General features: G+C 34.1%; 1 protein-coding gene across 1 annotated transcript in view; it reads right to left on the minus strand.

Moving 5' to 3' along the window:
• Window positions 1–16,703, minus strand: part of LOC147029338 (B-cadherin-like) — an 84,641-nt gene that overhangs the window by 49,841 nt on the left and 18,097 nt on the right. Inside the window, exons 3-6 of the mRNA XM_085872322.1 lie at window positions 1,566–1,685; window positions 977–1,126; window positions 583–727; window positions 165–319 (exon numbers count right to left, since the gene is read on the minus strand). Coding sequence (XP_085728448.1) covers window positions 165–319; window positions 583–727; window positions 977–1,126; window positions 1,566–1,685 — 570 coding nt within the window. The remainder of the gene's footprint in view (window positions 1–164; window positions 320–582; window positions 728–976; window positions 1,127–1,565; window positions 1,686–16,703) is intronic.

The following is a 16,703-nucleotide window of genomic DNA, read 5'->3' on the forward strand; positions in this document are numbered from 1 at the left end:
GGAGGCATTACTTTTCAACGGGCCCTCGTAATACGAAACCCTGTGCAGTTCATTTCACTGTCCTGGTGCACCATTTACTCAATATGTGTTCTCTTACATCAACCTTGCACACCCCATGTATTAGCATTCCCATCTCACTTTCAAACCCGTCGCCAAGATCTCACCTCTCGATCAAGCACATTTTGCTTTACCGTGATTTTACCCGTGAATTTATTTAGGGAAAATATCGATGATTCCGTCTCAAATCTGTAACGGATCCCTGTATTTGGGGTGTTTGGTTCATCGGCATCTGTTGCTGAGATTTGCAGGACAAAGGTATCTGCAACGCACACCGGGGGACAGGTAAAGGGTTGGATGGGGAATAAAGCACGAATGTAAGAAATGCGAGTCATGTGTATCCGATTCGGATCCCAACTCTCATCTCCATGAAGTCATTCAAATTCTCATCTCCGGTAAGATGTACAATTGTGGCACCTGCTTGAGATCATGTTTAAAATGTCCAACTGATGGCTGTGAATGAGCCTTTCCTCGGACAACCTGAAGCCCTTACAGGTGGATACCACTCAGAATCAAGAAACTCACCAGCAAACGAATGTTCTTGAACATCCCCAACAAGCGTTTCCATCACGAACTTTGGGAACTCATCATTCTTGTCCATCACAATTATTGAAAGGTTGGCAGGGTCGTCAACCTGTCGTCCATAATGATCATGTGCATACACATTAAGCTGTGGGAAGCATCAAAATGGCACACATGCAGTACAATGTAAGGGAACTGGGCCTTGTGTGGCAGGTGTAATTACGCATCTAAAATTCCATCACGAAAATCCCTTCATTTCAGTGGCAACTCCAGGTGGGATGTGTTTACCTGTCAACTCCATCATAATCTCTCCTCCCACAACTGTTTAAAACTAATTTCTTCTTCTTTTAGGTCATTCTACCAAGCCTCCAACATTCAACGCATCTTGCTCTCTTACCAAATAGCTGCTTTGTTGCTCCCGATCCAGGCTTCGTGTCAAAATCAAGCGCCCAGTTGTGCTTTCTATGTCGAAGGTTCTGATGGGGGCCTCATCTGCCCCACTCCCTCTGATGGAGTAGAGGAGGTTCTGCCCAGCATCGGAATTCATCTGGAAGGAGAGAGAGGGCAATCAAAGCTGCTCGGCATATGACAAAAAACGATTTCACACAGATTGATGTTTTGCTTACAGTATTGCGAAATATCCGCATAATAATGTTACGTTGGAGCCTCAAGTTGTAAGAGGCGAGGGTGCGCTTGCATGATTCAGTAATTCACCATGGTGGCACCACATTTGTAGGTAATGGACTATTGATTACAAAGACCTTTAGGTGAAAGAAGGTCATTGAGAAAATAAAAAAAAATATTGAAAATTAATTGAACAAGTGTCTTGTGATTAACTGTGACTCCAGTGGAAAGTTTTAGATTTGTTTAATGTATAATTGAAGTTTCATTCTCAAAAACTTTGACTTCTGTATATGGCAGAGGTGATGTGGAGGTTGTTTTGTGCATCTGTGTGCAGGTAATCATGAAGGGATACACCGTGTGACCTTGTAGCGATGTTTTTCGAGGAAAGTGGGGTCGTTCTCTGGAATGATGAGTGGAGGAACATTCCATTGGCGTTTCACACGCAGTCGTCGTAGTCCTGTGGACTTGCTCGATACATCTCCCTGCTCAGACACACACAGGGGGTTGGTGTTCCAATTGATAACTGTAAACTATATTTTCAATCGTGCGTGTCTCGTCTTTCTGTCCGTCCGTCATCATTTCCACACAAAAATAATTTGAGAAAGCAAACACCCACACCCCTACATAGATTCCCTTGATGAGCGCAGATTTTGATGCGATTGATACACTTTGGTACATCATGGGTGATGAAGGTTGTGGTCAAGTTTCATTGAAATTGTGTTTGTAGTTTCGGAGAAAAAAAAGCAAATACCTACTTTTGGGGGGGGGGGGTCAAACACCCCCCACTCCAACATAGATTCCCTTGATGAGCGCAGATTTTGATGCGGTCAATACACCTTCGGTAGGCATCAGATATGGAGCTTGTGGTCAAGTTTCGTCAAAATTGTCTGTTTGATTCAAACGATAATGACCGATGTGTTTACGAACTGGCGATTCACTCACTAACTCAATCTACGAACATTACTCAATCGCATTTTTAGCTCACCGGACTAAAGTCCAGGTGAGCTAAAAATGGGGAGTGACCTTGACGAACTGGACGGATCACCCACTGGTTACTTGGAATATTAGAAAGGCTGATTGGAGTTACTTCTTCAATTGCTGTTCGAAGCTTGTAAATGAAGAACTTACTGTAAGTGATGAAAACATTTTTAGATTCAATTGTAAAAGAGTTGATACCATAAATATTATTACCTTCACCACCGAAGGTGAAGGAGGTTATTCTTATATACAGTAGTTCATACAATCATCTTGACACCCTACAAACTGCTTGGAGAAGAGTAAAATGTATGAATAGGGTTAAAGAGGGGGAAAGGCACATCCCAACTGTGGTACCTGAAAAGGAGACCCTACATTAACTCCGCCACTGAAGGTGGGCGGTGGTTGTTTTCACCCCTGTTTGTGTGTCTGTTAGCACGATATTTCAAAAGGTCGTGGACGAATTCCGACAAAACTTGGTGGACGAGTTAGACAGGTGACGAAAACAAGGTGATTAGATTTTGGTTCCGGTACGGATTCAGATCCGGCCTATCAGTTGGCTGCAACACATCAACTGTTCAGCCTGGTGGAGGTACGCGCTCTACCGAGTGCCGTTCTAATTTTGAATATGGAGAAGGCAGAGGTTTTGGGAAAATCTTCCTCCATGTTCCCAAGGACTGAAATAATGGAAGTGGGTTTCGGTCATACACACACACTAGACACACACACCAATTGGTGAACCAATACAGAAGATATTATCTATGACTCCCTTGCTGTTGATTCCCCACTGAACCAAAACTTCTCGCTTCATCAACTTCAAAATATTATTCAGAAAATAAATAATAGTGCTCTTAAGTTAACCTACTTAATGTTTAACCACATCAATGATGGTGTGTTAAAAGAGATTCTGCAACTAATTAACATCGTTTGGTCAACAAGAAAACTTCCAAATTCCTCTGGCTCCATCAGAGTATTTTTTTCTTTGTCATAATTGGGAACACATTTGGAGTAAATGGCAAACTCAGTGGGAGAATAATTGTCCCAAGGGGACATTTTATCATATTAGCCCCTTCGTTGGATCCTCGGTCAAATTGACTAAACTTTCCCGCAGAGATCAGGTGATTTTATGCAGGTGAGACTCGGACACCGTGCTCTAAATTCCTACTAGCAGCTAGGGTACCTGTCTCCGACAGGTTCGTACATGTCTCACCTCAAGTGAGCAATTTGGACGAAACTTAGCGGATAGGTTGGGAGTAGGGTAAGAATACTGATTCTGGCTCACTTTTCCCCATGTAAATGAATGGGGGATTTTCAGCGATTCATATTTTTTTTCCCTAAAAATAAATCCCCTTTTTATCCCAAGGTATATTTATTTGTCTCCCCTTTTAACCTGGAGGTTGAACCTCATTGAATTGAACACCTGGGGGTTGAACAGCTCACTCATTGAACCTATAAAGATTTGTTCATTCTCAAATTCCTTCAATAGTTTAATTTTCTTTGCACAATAATCCCCATCTAAAATATTGACAAACAAAACATTTGAATCTTTATATTTTTTAAGATACCCCTTTTGTGCCATTACGAAATGATAAACTTCTCTTAATGCTCTTGTTTGACCACCTCCTGAGCCACAGGTTATTTTTTGTTAAGCCCCGCCCACTTTTCTTTAAGCCCCGCCCACTTTTGTTAAGCCCCGCCCACTTTCCACAAGGTATTCGATAAGCCCCGCCCACTTTTCTTTAAACCCCGCCCACTTTTGCTAAGCCCCGCCCACTTTTGCTAAGCGCCGCCCACTTTTCATGAGGTTTTTTCTAAGCCACGCCCACTTTTCCTAAGCCCCGCCCACTTTTGCTAAGCTCCGCCCACTTTTTATAAGGTATTTTTTTAAGCCACGCCCACTTTTCCTAAGCCCCGCTCACTTTTGCTAAGCTCCGCCCACTTTTCATGAGGTATTTTTTCTAAGCCACGCCCACTTTTCCTAAGCCCCGCCCACTTTTGCTAAGCTCCGCCCACTTTTCAAAAGGTATTTTTTCTAAGCCACGCCCACTTTTCCTAAGCTCCGCCTACTTTTGCTAAGCCCCGCCCACTCTTACATCATTTCCAGTTCATCTCTGACTCACAAAGAAATCACTAGAAAATTACAGGATGTTATGGTTTTGAAAAATTTCCCAATGAAGGCTTGCCTAGGCTTGCCCAGGGAATTTCCAAAGGAAACCACACCCACCAGTCTTTCTCTATAAAAGCTTCAAACCCAGGCTCCATTTTAAACATTTGTTTTTGCTGGCAATGGTGTTCTGTGTGCTTGGCTCGAACTGTCTGTCTTCTATGGAACTAAACCTTCAAGTTGATGAACTGGATTCAAACCTCTTATCTATTGAGGTAAGATTTTTTATTTTCCTATTTTCAAACTTTGATTGAAGCATACTCATTTAATAATTAAATAACTTAATTAATACATTATTATTTTCTCTCACAGGAAATTGTGTCTGAAATACGAAATGAAAATACTGCTTTTGCTACAACTTGGGGGAAATTGTTGGCTTGGTTGAAGACCTTGAGTGGGATGACTTTGGTGTTCCTTGGAACTCTGTCTTGTATGGAACTAAACCTTCAAGTTGATGAACTGGATTCAAACCTCTTATCTATTGAGGTAAGATTTTTTATTTTCCTATTTTCAAACTTTGATTGAAGCATACTCATTTAATAATTAAATAACTTAATTAATACATTATTATTTTCTCTCACAGGAAATTGTGTCTGAAATACGAAATGAAAATACTGCTTTTGCTACAACTTGGGGCGAAATTGTTGGCTTGGTTGAAGACCTTATGAGCGACCAAGACCCACAGAACGAGTTCGTCCTTGATGACCCAACCAAAGAGTTATACCTTGGAGACCAGCAAAATCCTGAAAAAGAGTTTTACAGCAATAGTACTCATTGTGAGTTATCAAGACAATACCCACTGAACAAGTTATACCTTGATGAGCCAGAATACAAGTTTTACCTTGGAGACTCACAAATTTTGAAAAAATCAGTAAATGAGTTCTGCCTTGATGGTTTAAATAACTACCTTGGAGACTCAGGAAAAGGGTTCTGCCAAGATGGTTCTAAATATGGGGCCTACCTTGGAGACTCACAAATTTTGAAAAAATCAGTAAATGAGTTCTGCCTTGATGGTTTAAATAACTACCTTGGAGACTCAGGAAAAGGGTTCTGCCAAGATGGTTCTAAATATGGGGCCTACCTTGGAGACTCACAAATTTTGAAAAAATCAGTAAATGAGTTATCCTTAAGAGACTTTGTAAGTTGGTTTTACTTTGAATACTTGAAATGTGGGTTCTGGATTGATAACTCACAATGTGATACATATCTTGGAAACTCAACGGGAATGTGGTTATACCTTGAAGACTTGGAAAGTTGGGTTTATGTTGGACACTTGAAACTTTTTTGGGGGCTTTTATTTATTTATTTATTTATTTATTATTATTATTATTTTATTTATTTATATTTTGGAGACTTTTGGAGTTGCTATCACTCTTTGGGATCTAAACCTATCGATGTAGTTCTTTGTCGGATGGTGCTTGATGGGAGCAAGATCAAGAAAGTTCTGGGAAGAAAGTGCAGGCTTACTCCCCCTTTTTACGTCATCAAACCTGAAAGCCTTAAAAGACAGAATTGGAAGAAGAGAAAAAAACAAAAAATATACATTGTTCGTTCTGGGAAGAAAGTGCAGGCTTACTCCCCCTTTCTACGTCATCAAACCTGAAAGCCTTAAAAGACAGAATTGGAAGAAGAAAAAAAAAAACGTAAAAATATATATATAGGTGGAAATCTCATTTTGAAAAAGACATTGTGTTGGGCGAGGATTGAGTTGGGGTTGAGATTTTGAATGTGAGGGTTGGGGTTGAGATTTTGAATGTGAGGGTTGGGACACACACACATACACATCAACAAACAAAAGTTAAGCCTTGACTATTCAGTTGAGGATTCTGTGTTTGGGGTTCACAGATCTAAGAACGTCCCCCTTGACACACATTATATACTGTTATACACCTCGGACTTGGCCCTCGAGTGTCCACAACGGTGTATAGTAGGAGGGAGTGAAGCGCCAACCTATTGCTCCCATTGCACACACACACACAAACAAAAGTTAAGCCTTGACTATTCAGTTGAGGATTCTGTGTTTGGGGTTCACAGATCTAAGAACGTCCCCCTTGACACACATTATACACTGTTATACACCTCGGACTTGGCCCTCGAGTGTCCACAACGGTGTATTATCTGCTTAGTTTTGTCTTTTGTAATTCCTGTGAATAAAATGAACCTAAAATCTCTTCCCCTTCCAAATCATATATTTTATAAGTCCAAGGAACTGTATCTATTACATCAACAATTTTAAAAAGTTCTTTCGTCCATCGTTCAGTAAAACCCTTTTCAAAATGAGATTTCCACCTATATATTCTTACGATATCACCAACTTTGAACTTAGGTTTTCTGACATTAATCTCTTTTTCATATTTTAATTTTGTAAATGTTTCTGATGGCTTCATATTCGTTGACGTGTGAATCGTGTCATTATACTTATCCACAATATCCTGAATAAAAGATAACCATTGTTGTGAACCGAGTTGTGTGAATTTTTTATATAGTCTCTCTTTTAAGGTACGATTAAAACGTTCAACAACAACTGCCTTCCCTTCATTAAAGGTACTGTATAATGTAATACTGTTATTTTTTAGAAAATTCATAAATGTCTTGTTATAAAACTCTCTACCCTCATCAGTCCACAATTTTTTAGGTTTTCTCTTACTTTTATTAAATATCTGTTGAAAAGCTAACATAAGAGTATTACCTGTTTTGTTTTTTAAAGGGACAACCCACGCATATCTACTCCTCAAATCAATAACGGTGAAAGCATACTTGTACCCCTTATCATTATTGAGTTCAATCAAATCAGCAGACCAGATATAATCAACTTCCTTGGAATAAACTTTCCTTCTCTGAAACTTTGTGAATATTGGTTTATGTAATTCATCAGCTAATTGCTCTTCAGTCTTAATGGCATCATTAGAGCCTATAAGTTTTTTGAATTTCCAAGTCCAAGTTTCAATTTAGCACTAATCATCTTCTTCACGATGAACCTATCAACTTTTTCTCTCAAGGTTGGATTTTGTATCAGAGACAAATTATACAACATTTCTCTATCGGCTTCATGCTTTTCTTCCAACGTTGTGGTATTCCCATAATCAATATCGTGTCTCATGCACACTTCATCAACTCTATTGATTGGTTTACTCCAGGATTTAGGATTGTCTGCCTCATCTAATCTTTTATCTAAGTTTGTGCCTGGACCACAGAAAGAATAACCTGGAAGATGTAATTCCCTGGTATTCCAGTAGTTGTAAATTTACTTCCTGATAAAAACTTTTGTATATCTCCTCCGAGTTTGTGTTTGGAGATAAATTGATTTTTTGAACCACACACCGAACATATACCTTTTTGTATAACCCTGTTATTTTTACTTTTAATATATGAAATATTTTTAGTATTAGTTTTCTTTTTACATTTGAGACAATAACTCATTTATTTATGAGAAAAATTTCTGCAGAGTGCAAAAACCTTTTTAGTTTCCAACATGCACATTTGAATCTTAATTTTTAAAACATAAAGAATCCTTAGAAATGCCTTCACTCTCTCCTCCATTTATTTAAGAAAAAACTTGAATTAAAATACATGTCTTCTCGATGTCGATAGTCTTGTCGAAAGTATTGCAAATAGACTTTTTAATTCTTTGTATTCCTCCCTGGTGAGATAAGTTAATTTCTTTAATACCTCTATTCTTTTTGAATCTCACTGGTTTCCATATTTTGATATTTATTCATTCTCTCTCTTTCCTCCCTCTCTCTATTCTCTCTTTCCTCCTTCTCCTTTTCCTCCTCTTCCCTCTCTTCTTCAACTCCTTCCTCATCCCTTACTATACTTGAATCGTTTACACCCCATAGAATATTATACATATATTCATCAGGATTTCTTGTTATTCCTGTATCCAAAATAATTTTTTTTACAACAGGAAACCAATAAAATTTCTTTTGAATTTCTAAAAGAGCCTTACCTTTTCTTAACCTTATAATTTTTTCATTATTTAACATTCTAATTAAATCTAAAGTTGTCGGTTTATTAACATCAGCATAATGCCAATCTTTTATTGAAAATACCTCATTCTTATGTTGTAGAACATATTTATTAAAATACCGAATACCCTTTTCTTGAAGGTATGCTTGGACACAGAAATGATAATTTTCTTGAAGCCTTCTTGCTGTCATTTATGTATTAGAAATATATGTTAGAATAATATTATGGCATGAAACACCTCCCCATCTTCCCATAGTTAAATCATTGTATTTCCTTACTTATTATATATAATCCTGTTTTTTCTGTTTTCATGAGATAAACAAGGGCAAAACCATTATTATATTTACCCTTATTAAATTCTTTTATTTGTTGTTTACTAATCGTGGCTCCACAAAACTCATTCTCGATACCAAGTGGATAATATTCTTCCTTACGAGACTGATTTAATTGTTCCAGGTCTTCGAGGTTAATTTTAAATGACCAATTATACCCTAAATCATTCATATCATACCCCCATTGTTCTATTCTCATACAAACGATACGCCCTTCTTTATAAAAATTTATTTTAATTCGAACTGTGAATTCTGTATGACCTGGAGATAATATCAACACTTCTGTATCTTTAGAATACACAGCCGTTTTATTTAAGTATATATATTGTGATAAATCGCTTAATCTCACCAAGTCATTCGCGTCAGTCGGGCTTGGATAATTTTTTAATTTATAAGCATTTTTCATGTTAATATTTTTGTTTAATATTCTCCATTAAAAGAGATCACACGATTATCTTGGTCGGTTATCCTAAAATTTACTCTGTGTATGGTTTTTCCTGACACAGGTAGATAAACCAAATTTTTAGGCTCCATATTGAATTTATAACCAATTGGGGTTGAGTATGCGCTGAATGAAAATATTGTATTTGTTTTTAATCCATCATTATAAGCACCATCAATCAAATCACAGTGAATTAACACCGAATTTATTCCTGAGGATATTTGAATGACATTATCACTGTAAAACGTCCCATTAGTTTCAATCTTTTTTGAGGAGAAACCTAATAACTCTCTAAATGAATTATCAATTGTGAAATCAACCTTGTAGTTATTTTTAACTTTAATCGTTGATTTTGAAGTATGTTTTTGAATGTTTATAACAATATTTTTTGGTTCATCACCCTGTTCTTTCATAAGACGAGCAATTTCGGAAGATATTTGAGAAATCTCGTATGCTCCGGTGAGACTGTTATCGTTTTGTATCCACTTCCCGGATTATAACTAAACTTGTCATTTTTCTCGGTTATATTAAATAAGGTATTATAAGTCTCCATGGACAATAAAGATGCCTCATATTCTTTTGTTGTGTCAAGTTGTAGTGGGTATGGGAATGAAGATGTGTGGTCGCTTGTTGTGAAATTAAAACTCAGGATTGTGCTTCTCATCTTATTTAATATGAGATAAAATGTCTTTATATTGAGATTTATTAATTATTTTCATGTTCATCAACTGGTCTAAAATGGCTGATGCTTCATTAAAACAATTGTTATTTCCAGCCTTCTTACTGCCGAACAACAATAACAGTCTATTAACTAATTGCGATGGGTCATTTGGAAGAAAACTAATACCTGAACCAAGGATACTTAAAGCCTGAATAATGTGTTTCTCCTTCTCATTCTTCCTACTTTTACCAGAAAGAATAACCTTATAATTTAGAGTGTTCAGCAAATCAATATATACTCTATCATCATTATTTTCCATATCCAATGGTTTATCAATATACTTTGATTCATCCCTCACAGTTGAACCTTGCCTTCCATCTTTTGTGAGAAGAAACATTAATCTCGGAGTTAGTTTAACAGTGGGTTGAGCAGAACTTAAGAACCTTAATTCATCATTAAATATCAATACCTTTTCTTGAACAAGATGAAATATTGCTGGTTGTTCTGTTGGAATGAGTCCTGCTTTGGTTTTTGAATCTGCTGAATATTCATTGTTTTGAACAGCATTCACAATATAATCAGGGGGTTGATTAATCTCTTCCAGTTGTTGAAATAAACCTTCATCATGTTCTAATTCTCCAATATGCTCTAATTCTTCCTCCGTCATTTGACTGAAATCTTTTAACATTTGAAGCTTTCTAGGAGTATATTCTACCGTGGGAACTGTGGAAACATCTTTCATTTTTTCTTGGGAAGTTTTTAAAAGTGGTTTAAAAAATTTCTCTTGTTTTTTTTCAAATGCTTCTTCGCCCGTTAGTTTCTGTCTGCGTTTCTTCTTTATGTCTTCCTGTTGTTTTACAACTTTTGAAACCAACTCTTGATGTTCCTTAAATCTTCTTGCTCTTTCTTTTGTATCCATTTATTTATTGTAAAATATCATTTAATGAATTGTAAAGATCAACAGGGAAATTTTCCTTTTCTTCATCATTCAAGTAGATGTGTTCAAATAAATCCTTTTCTTTAAATATTTCATCAAATTCTTTATTAACATTAATGCGAGTTGTAATTTCTTCTTCACTAATCCTTGCATCTCTGCTTTTCATACGTTTGTGTTGAGTTTCTTCATCAACATCAAAACCGAATGATAAAATCTTCACTCCGCTCAGATATTTAATAATTTGTCTCGTTCCTTCTGGATTAGTTTCTAATATCCCAACACCACCAGATTTTAGTTTCTTTAACTCACTCTTACAATGTGAATATTTTGTTGTACCAAGAGAAACCTCCTCAAATATTTGTCCTTCATTCCTCAATCGCATATGTTCCTCCACTGAAATATAGTGATAATCTTCACCTTTTACTTCTCCAGGTCTTATTGCTCTAGTTGTTGTTGATACAATGCGTATCACGGGGTGTTTTTTAAGTAAATTTACAATATTCTCATTTGTACTACACAAGAACCTTGATTTATGAAAGTTTTTTCCAGAAGCAGATTTACCCACAAGATTTATAATAATAGTTGTCATTTATATATGTAATTGTTTATAAAACAAAAAATATATCCCTTAATATCTCATCTTGTTTCACAACAATATATTTATATTTTTCAGTCGTGTGCTTCATATAATCCTCAAATTTCTTTTTACTACATAATGTAGAACAATTATCTCTCCAAAAATTATTGATATCTATTGAATTTAACTTGAATAAAATAAAAGTATTAGCATTGTTTCTGATGGAACGACGAGGAAGTTGAAAGTACGATTGACTAAGATAAATACAATTACAAGAAGAATGTCTCCCTCTTGTGTAGTAGCTGTCCATTACCGTTTGGTTTCTCTCATTAACACAATCATCAAAGATAACGAGGTTCTTTTTTGATTTATCCAAATCTTGGGGAGACGGTATATCATCCGTATTATCACTAAGAATACAAGTTATAAGATTTGATTTCTTTTTACATCTCTGTGTATCACAAAATAGTTGAATTATATCTTCAATGTTATAATCATTTAGGTTTTTTTGACGTTTAAATAAACCTATTATATCTTCTTTTTGAAGACCAGCATTAAAACCTTGTGAGAGTAGTTGATACTCTGGTTGAAAACTCGACTTTGTGAAAATTATTAAATTATCATAATCTAAAAAGTTGGGAGTGAGGAGCATTTTTAAAAGTAAGCAGGTTTTTCCACATCCACTTGAACCAACTATGAGACATCTTAATGAATTTGGGAGATTTTTATGGTTGTTAAATTTTATCTTATTTTCCCAAATAGGTAAAAAATCATTCATTTATATATTTGAAAAACAGGTTATTTAATTTATTATTGGCTTTTTTAGAAACTCTATATTTTATCCTAAGTTCAGGTTTAATTTCAAGATAATCCATTATTTTATTTATACAATATCTTGTGTTGATATTTCCCTGAAAATTACATCCATGAATAATATACAACAACAATCCTTTGAACATTTCTCTTATACGTTCAGTTTCTTCCCTTGTAAGGAAAGGTGTGTTATCATCCTCATACTTTACATTCATTTCTCTAATCAATCTTGTAAAGTAATTCATTTTTGGTGTAAATCTAAAAGAATTATTTTCCTTTTTATATTTTTTATTATCATTAATTAGAAGATAATCACAGAATATACATTGTTTATAGGCTTTTGACTCTGTGTTTAATCCCTGTCTTTCACACGCAGGACAATTCTCAAATTTGTCATATGGAGAATCAGGAAAGTCTAGCATATTTATAAAGTAAAACTTTACTTAAACTGAAATTCATCTATACTTTCAGTTGTATATTACCATCGATATCGATATACTTTTTTTCATTATCAGATTCAACGACAACATTTTTTATATTAAAGGTAATTTTAAAATTATCGTTAACTACTATTGAACGAAATGTCATTTCACCTAATATATTAACATCCTTTATTTCATCAAGATTTACATCTTTAGGGTTGTTGAAAAAAATACAAATTTCTCCTTGCATATTACAGATGGTCTTATCTTTTCTTTCTAAAGCTTCATCCATAAGGTTTTTGTTCTTTGATACTTTTTCTTGTTTCATTGCTTTTTCTAGTTTTGAATATATTACTAGAAGGAGAGGAGAAACTTTTGTTAGAGATACTTTAATTGATGTTCTACCAGGTATACTAAAAGCCCTTCCACTGAAGGAAATTGAAGAACTCATATTATTTACCATAATAGTTTTTATCCAATAGTTGTTATATTTATCTTTGTTCAATTTTACATCCTTGACATATTTCTCAGTATCTTTAACAGATGAAGAGATTGATTGAAACTTGTCTTTTGTGTCTTGAAACATTGTATTTATTAAGTGAAAAAGTTGGAGGATAAAATGTTTTTAAGCACAGATTCACCTATAAATTAAACGAAATTTTCATCAAGAAAATTTTAGTTTAAGCAAAGTTTTATTCTATAAATATGGTGAATACAACGTACTGCGATGTTTGTAATCACGAATATAAACATTATAGAAAACACCTCCGAACCAACAAACACACATTTAATCTATTTCATCAAATATCTCCTCTTGAGTTGGAAAGAAAACATTGTGATATCTGTTCAAAGGATGTTTTGAAGAGTAGTTATAATCAACATCTTCAATCACAAAAACACAAGAAAAATGAGTTTAAAGTAAAGGGAGACTATTATATTAAAAACACTGATGAGGCATTTAAAGGGCATATAAAAATAAGGATTTTTCAATTTGGAGAACCCGGTCCATCATCAATAGCTGAATCAATTGAAATAGTGAAACCCGATGTTGAAAAATTTATTAAAAAGACATTAAAAGAAATAAAAACTTTAAAGTTTTATATGGGAGTGAAAATGAATATGAAAAGACAAGATGAAGAACAAACTCCTTATATGAGAACAGATCTTCATTTTATAACATCATTTCAAGATTTTTTGAATAGTGGGGTTTATGAAGAACTATCAAGACAAGAGGAGGATGTTGATAATACAGTGGTAGGAAGTGGATTCAATATTAAAAAATCATCTTTTTAGATATACACATTCTAAAATCAAACCCTCTTAAAGCTTCTTCTTATATTGAATTACCAAAAGAAATAAAACTAAAGAAGGCAGTTGTTAATATTAAGAACAATGATAATAAATGTTTTCTCTGGTCTGTTCTTGCTCACTTACATCCACCAAAATGTAATTCAGAAAGAGTAAAACAATATATGAAATATGAGAATACCTTGGACATTAAAGATTTTAAATTCCCAATGCCACTAACAGATATTCCTAAATTTGAGAAAAAGAATAATCTTTCTATTAATGTATATGGATTAACGGATACAAACAAAGTTCAAATATTAAAAATTTCAAACAACTATAAAAATGAAGAAACACACATTGACCTTTTATATTTTAGTGTTGGAAAGAATTCACATTACACATACATCAATAATTTATCAAGATTAATCTCTTCTCAGGTATTCAGAACAGCAAACAAAATATATCCTTGTAAGCGATGTCTTAATTCATTTCATACAAAAGAACGATTAGAACAACATTCAAAATATTGTAGTAATCATAAATCAGCTGTAATTACAATGCCTAAACCTGGTGAAAAGATTTATTTTGAAGATTATAATAAATCTATCATGCACCCATTTGTGATATACGCTGATTTTGAATGTATCCTTAAAAAGATAAATACTGCTTCTCCTAATCCAAAAGAACCATATACAAATAAATATCAAAAACATATTCCTTGTGGTTTCTGTTATTATATCAAATCATCTGTTGGAGAAAAGTATAACAAACTTGAACATTATCGTGGAAAAAATGCTTCACAAGAGTTTGTAAAACGATTAGAAAAGGATTGTATAAGACTCACTAAATTAATGAAAGAAACAAATGAACCGATGAAATTAACCAAAGAAGAAAAATTAGAATTTAGAATGAACAATATCTGTCATATTTGTGAGGGGAAAATTAAGGAGTCTAAAGTTAGAGACCATTGTCATCTTACTGGTAAATATAGAGGTCCCGCTCATTCCTGTTGTAATCTTAATTATAAATTACCTTCTTTTATTCCAGTCTTTCTTCACAACAGCGCCAACTATGATACACATCTATTTATAAATGAACTTTCAAAAACACCAGGGAATATTTCTGCTATAACAAACACAAGTCAAAAGTATATTTCATTTTCAAAAATGATATTCACAAAACCTTTAACTCGTATTAGGTTTTTAGATTCTTACAAGTTTATGGGAACACCACTAGCCTACCTCGCATCAAATCTAAGCTCCACGGACTCTTTTCCAAATCTTAATTCATTCTTTCCAAAAGAGGAAATTCTCACTAAAGAGGAAATTCAGATTAAAGATGAAATTCTGATTAAAGAAGGAATTCTTACGAGAGAGGAAATTCAAACAAGGAATGAAATTCAAAGTAAAGAGAAAATTCTTACAAGTAAGGGAATTTATCCTTATGATTATATGGATTCATTTATGAGATTTAAAGAAACACAACTTCCTTCAAAAGAAAGTTTCTATAATAACCTTTATGAAGAAGAGATAAGTGATAAGGAATATAAACACGCACAAGAAATATGGAAAATATTTAAGATAAAGAACCTTGGAGAATATCACGATTTATATCTAAAAACAGATGTTTTATTGTTAGCTGATGTGTTTGAAGCTTTTAGATCACTCTGTCATAATAAAAATTGTTATGGATTAGATCCTGCCCACTATTTCACAGCTCCTGGTTTAGCTTGGAGTGCAATGTTGAAAATGACAAAACAAGATATAGATTTAATCAGTGATGTGGATATGCTTTTGATGATTGAGAAGTCCAAGAGAGGTGGAATATCACAAGTATGTTCAAAAAGATATGCTAAAGCAAATAATAAATATCTCCCAAATTATGATAGTGAAAAAGATAGTAATTATTTGATGTATTTTGATGCTAATAATTTGTATGGATGGGCAATGTCTCAATCTCTACCTTATGGTAAATTAGAGTGGGTGGAAGAAAAGAATTATGAAAAGGCTTTGATGAATATTGTTATTTCTTCTCAAGAGGAATTGAATGACGAAGAAGAAGGTTATTATTTTGAAGTTGATTTGAGGTACCCGAGTGATCTTCATAATAAGCATAAAGATCTTCCTTTTGCATGTGAGAAAGAAACTCCAAAGAAAGAATGGTTAAGTGATTATCATAAAAGTTTTAATATTAAAGGTAAATCAACAGAAAAGTTATTAACAACATTCTATGATAAAGAGGGATATGTTTTGCATCAGAGAAGCTTAAAACAGTTTTTGAGAGAAGGATTGAGAGTAGCTAAAATTCATAGAGTTTTAAAATTTAAACAAAGTCCTTGGGTGAAAAAGTATATTCAATTCAATACAGATATGAGAGCAAATACAAAAGTAAAATTTGAAGGGGACTTTTATAAATTAATGAATAATGCTGTATTTGGAAAGACTATGGAAAATGTTAGAAACAGGCAAAACATTAGATTCGCAACATCTTGGAAAGAAGCTTCGAGATTGATAAATAAACCAAGTTTTGAGAGAGAAGAGGTTTTTTCAGAGAACTTTTCTGCAATTCATATGAAAAAGGAAAGTATTGTAATGGATAAACCAATTTATATTGGAACAGCAGTTCTTGATTTATCAAAGATATTGATGTATGATTATTTGTATAATGACTTAAAGAAAGAGTATGGTGAAAATGTTTCATTGTTGTATATGGATACTGATAGTTTTATCCTAGATATAAAAACTGATGATGTTTATGAAGATATGAAGAAAAATATTGGAGTATATGATACAAGTAATTTCAGCAAGAAGAGTGAGTTATTTTCCAAAAAGAATGAAAAGGTTATTGGTAAGTTTAAGGATGAGTTGGGTGGAAAAGTAATGAGTGAGTTTATTGGATTGAGAGCAAAGGCATATGCT

Source organism: Eptatretus burgeri, chromosome 3 (genome assembly GCF_056783735.1).
Source record: "Eptatretus burgeri isolate ZD-2024b chromosome 3, Ebu_testis_v1, whole genome shotgun sequence".
Classification (NCBI taxonomy): domain Eukaryota; kingdom Metazoa; phylum Chordata; class Myxini; order Myxiniformes; family Myxinidae; genus Eptatretus; species Eptatretus burgeri.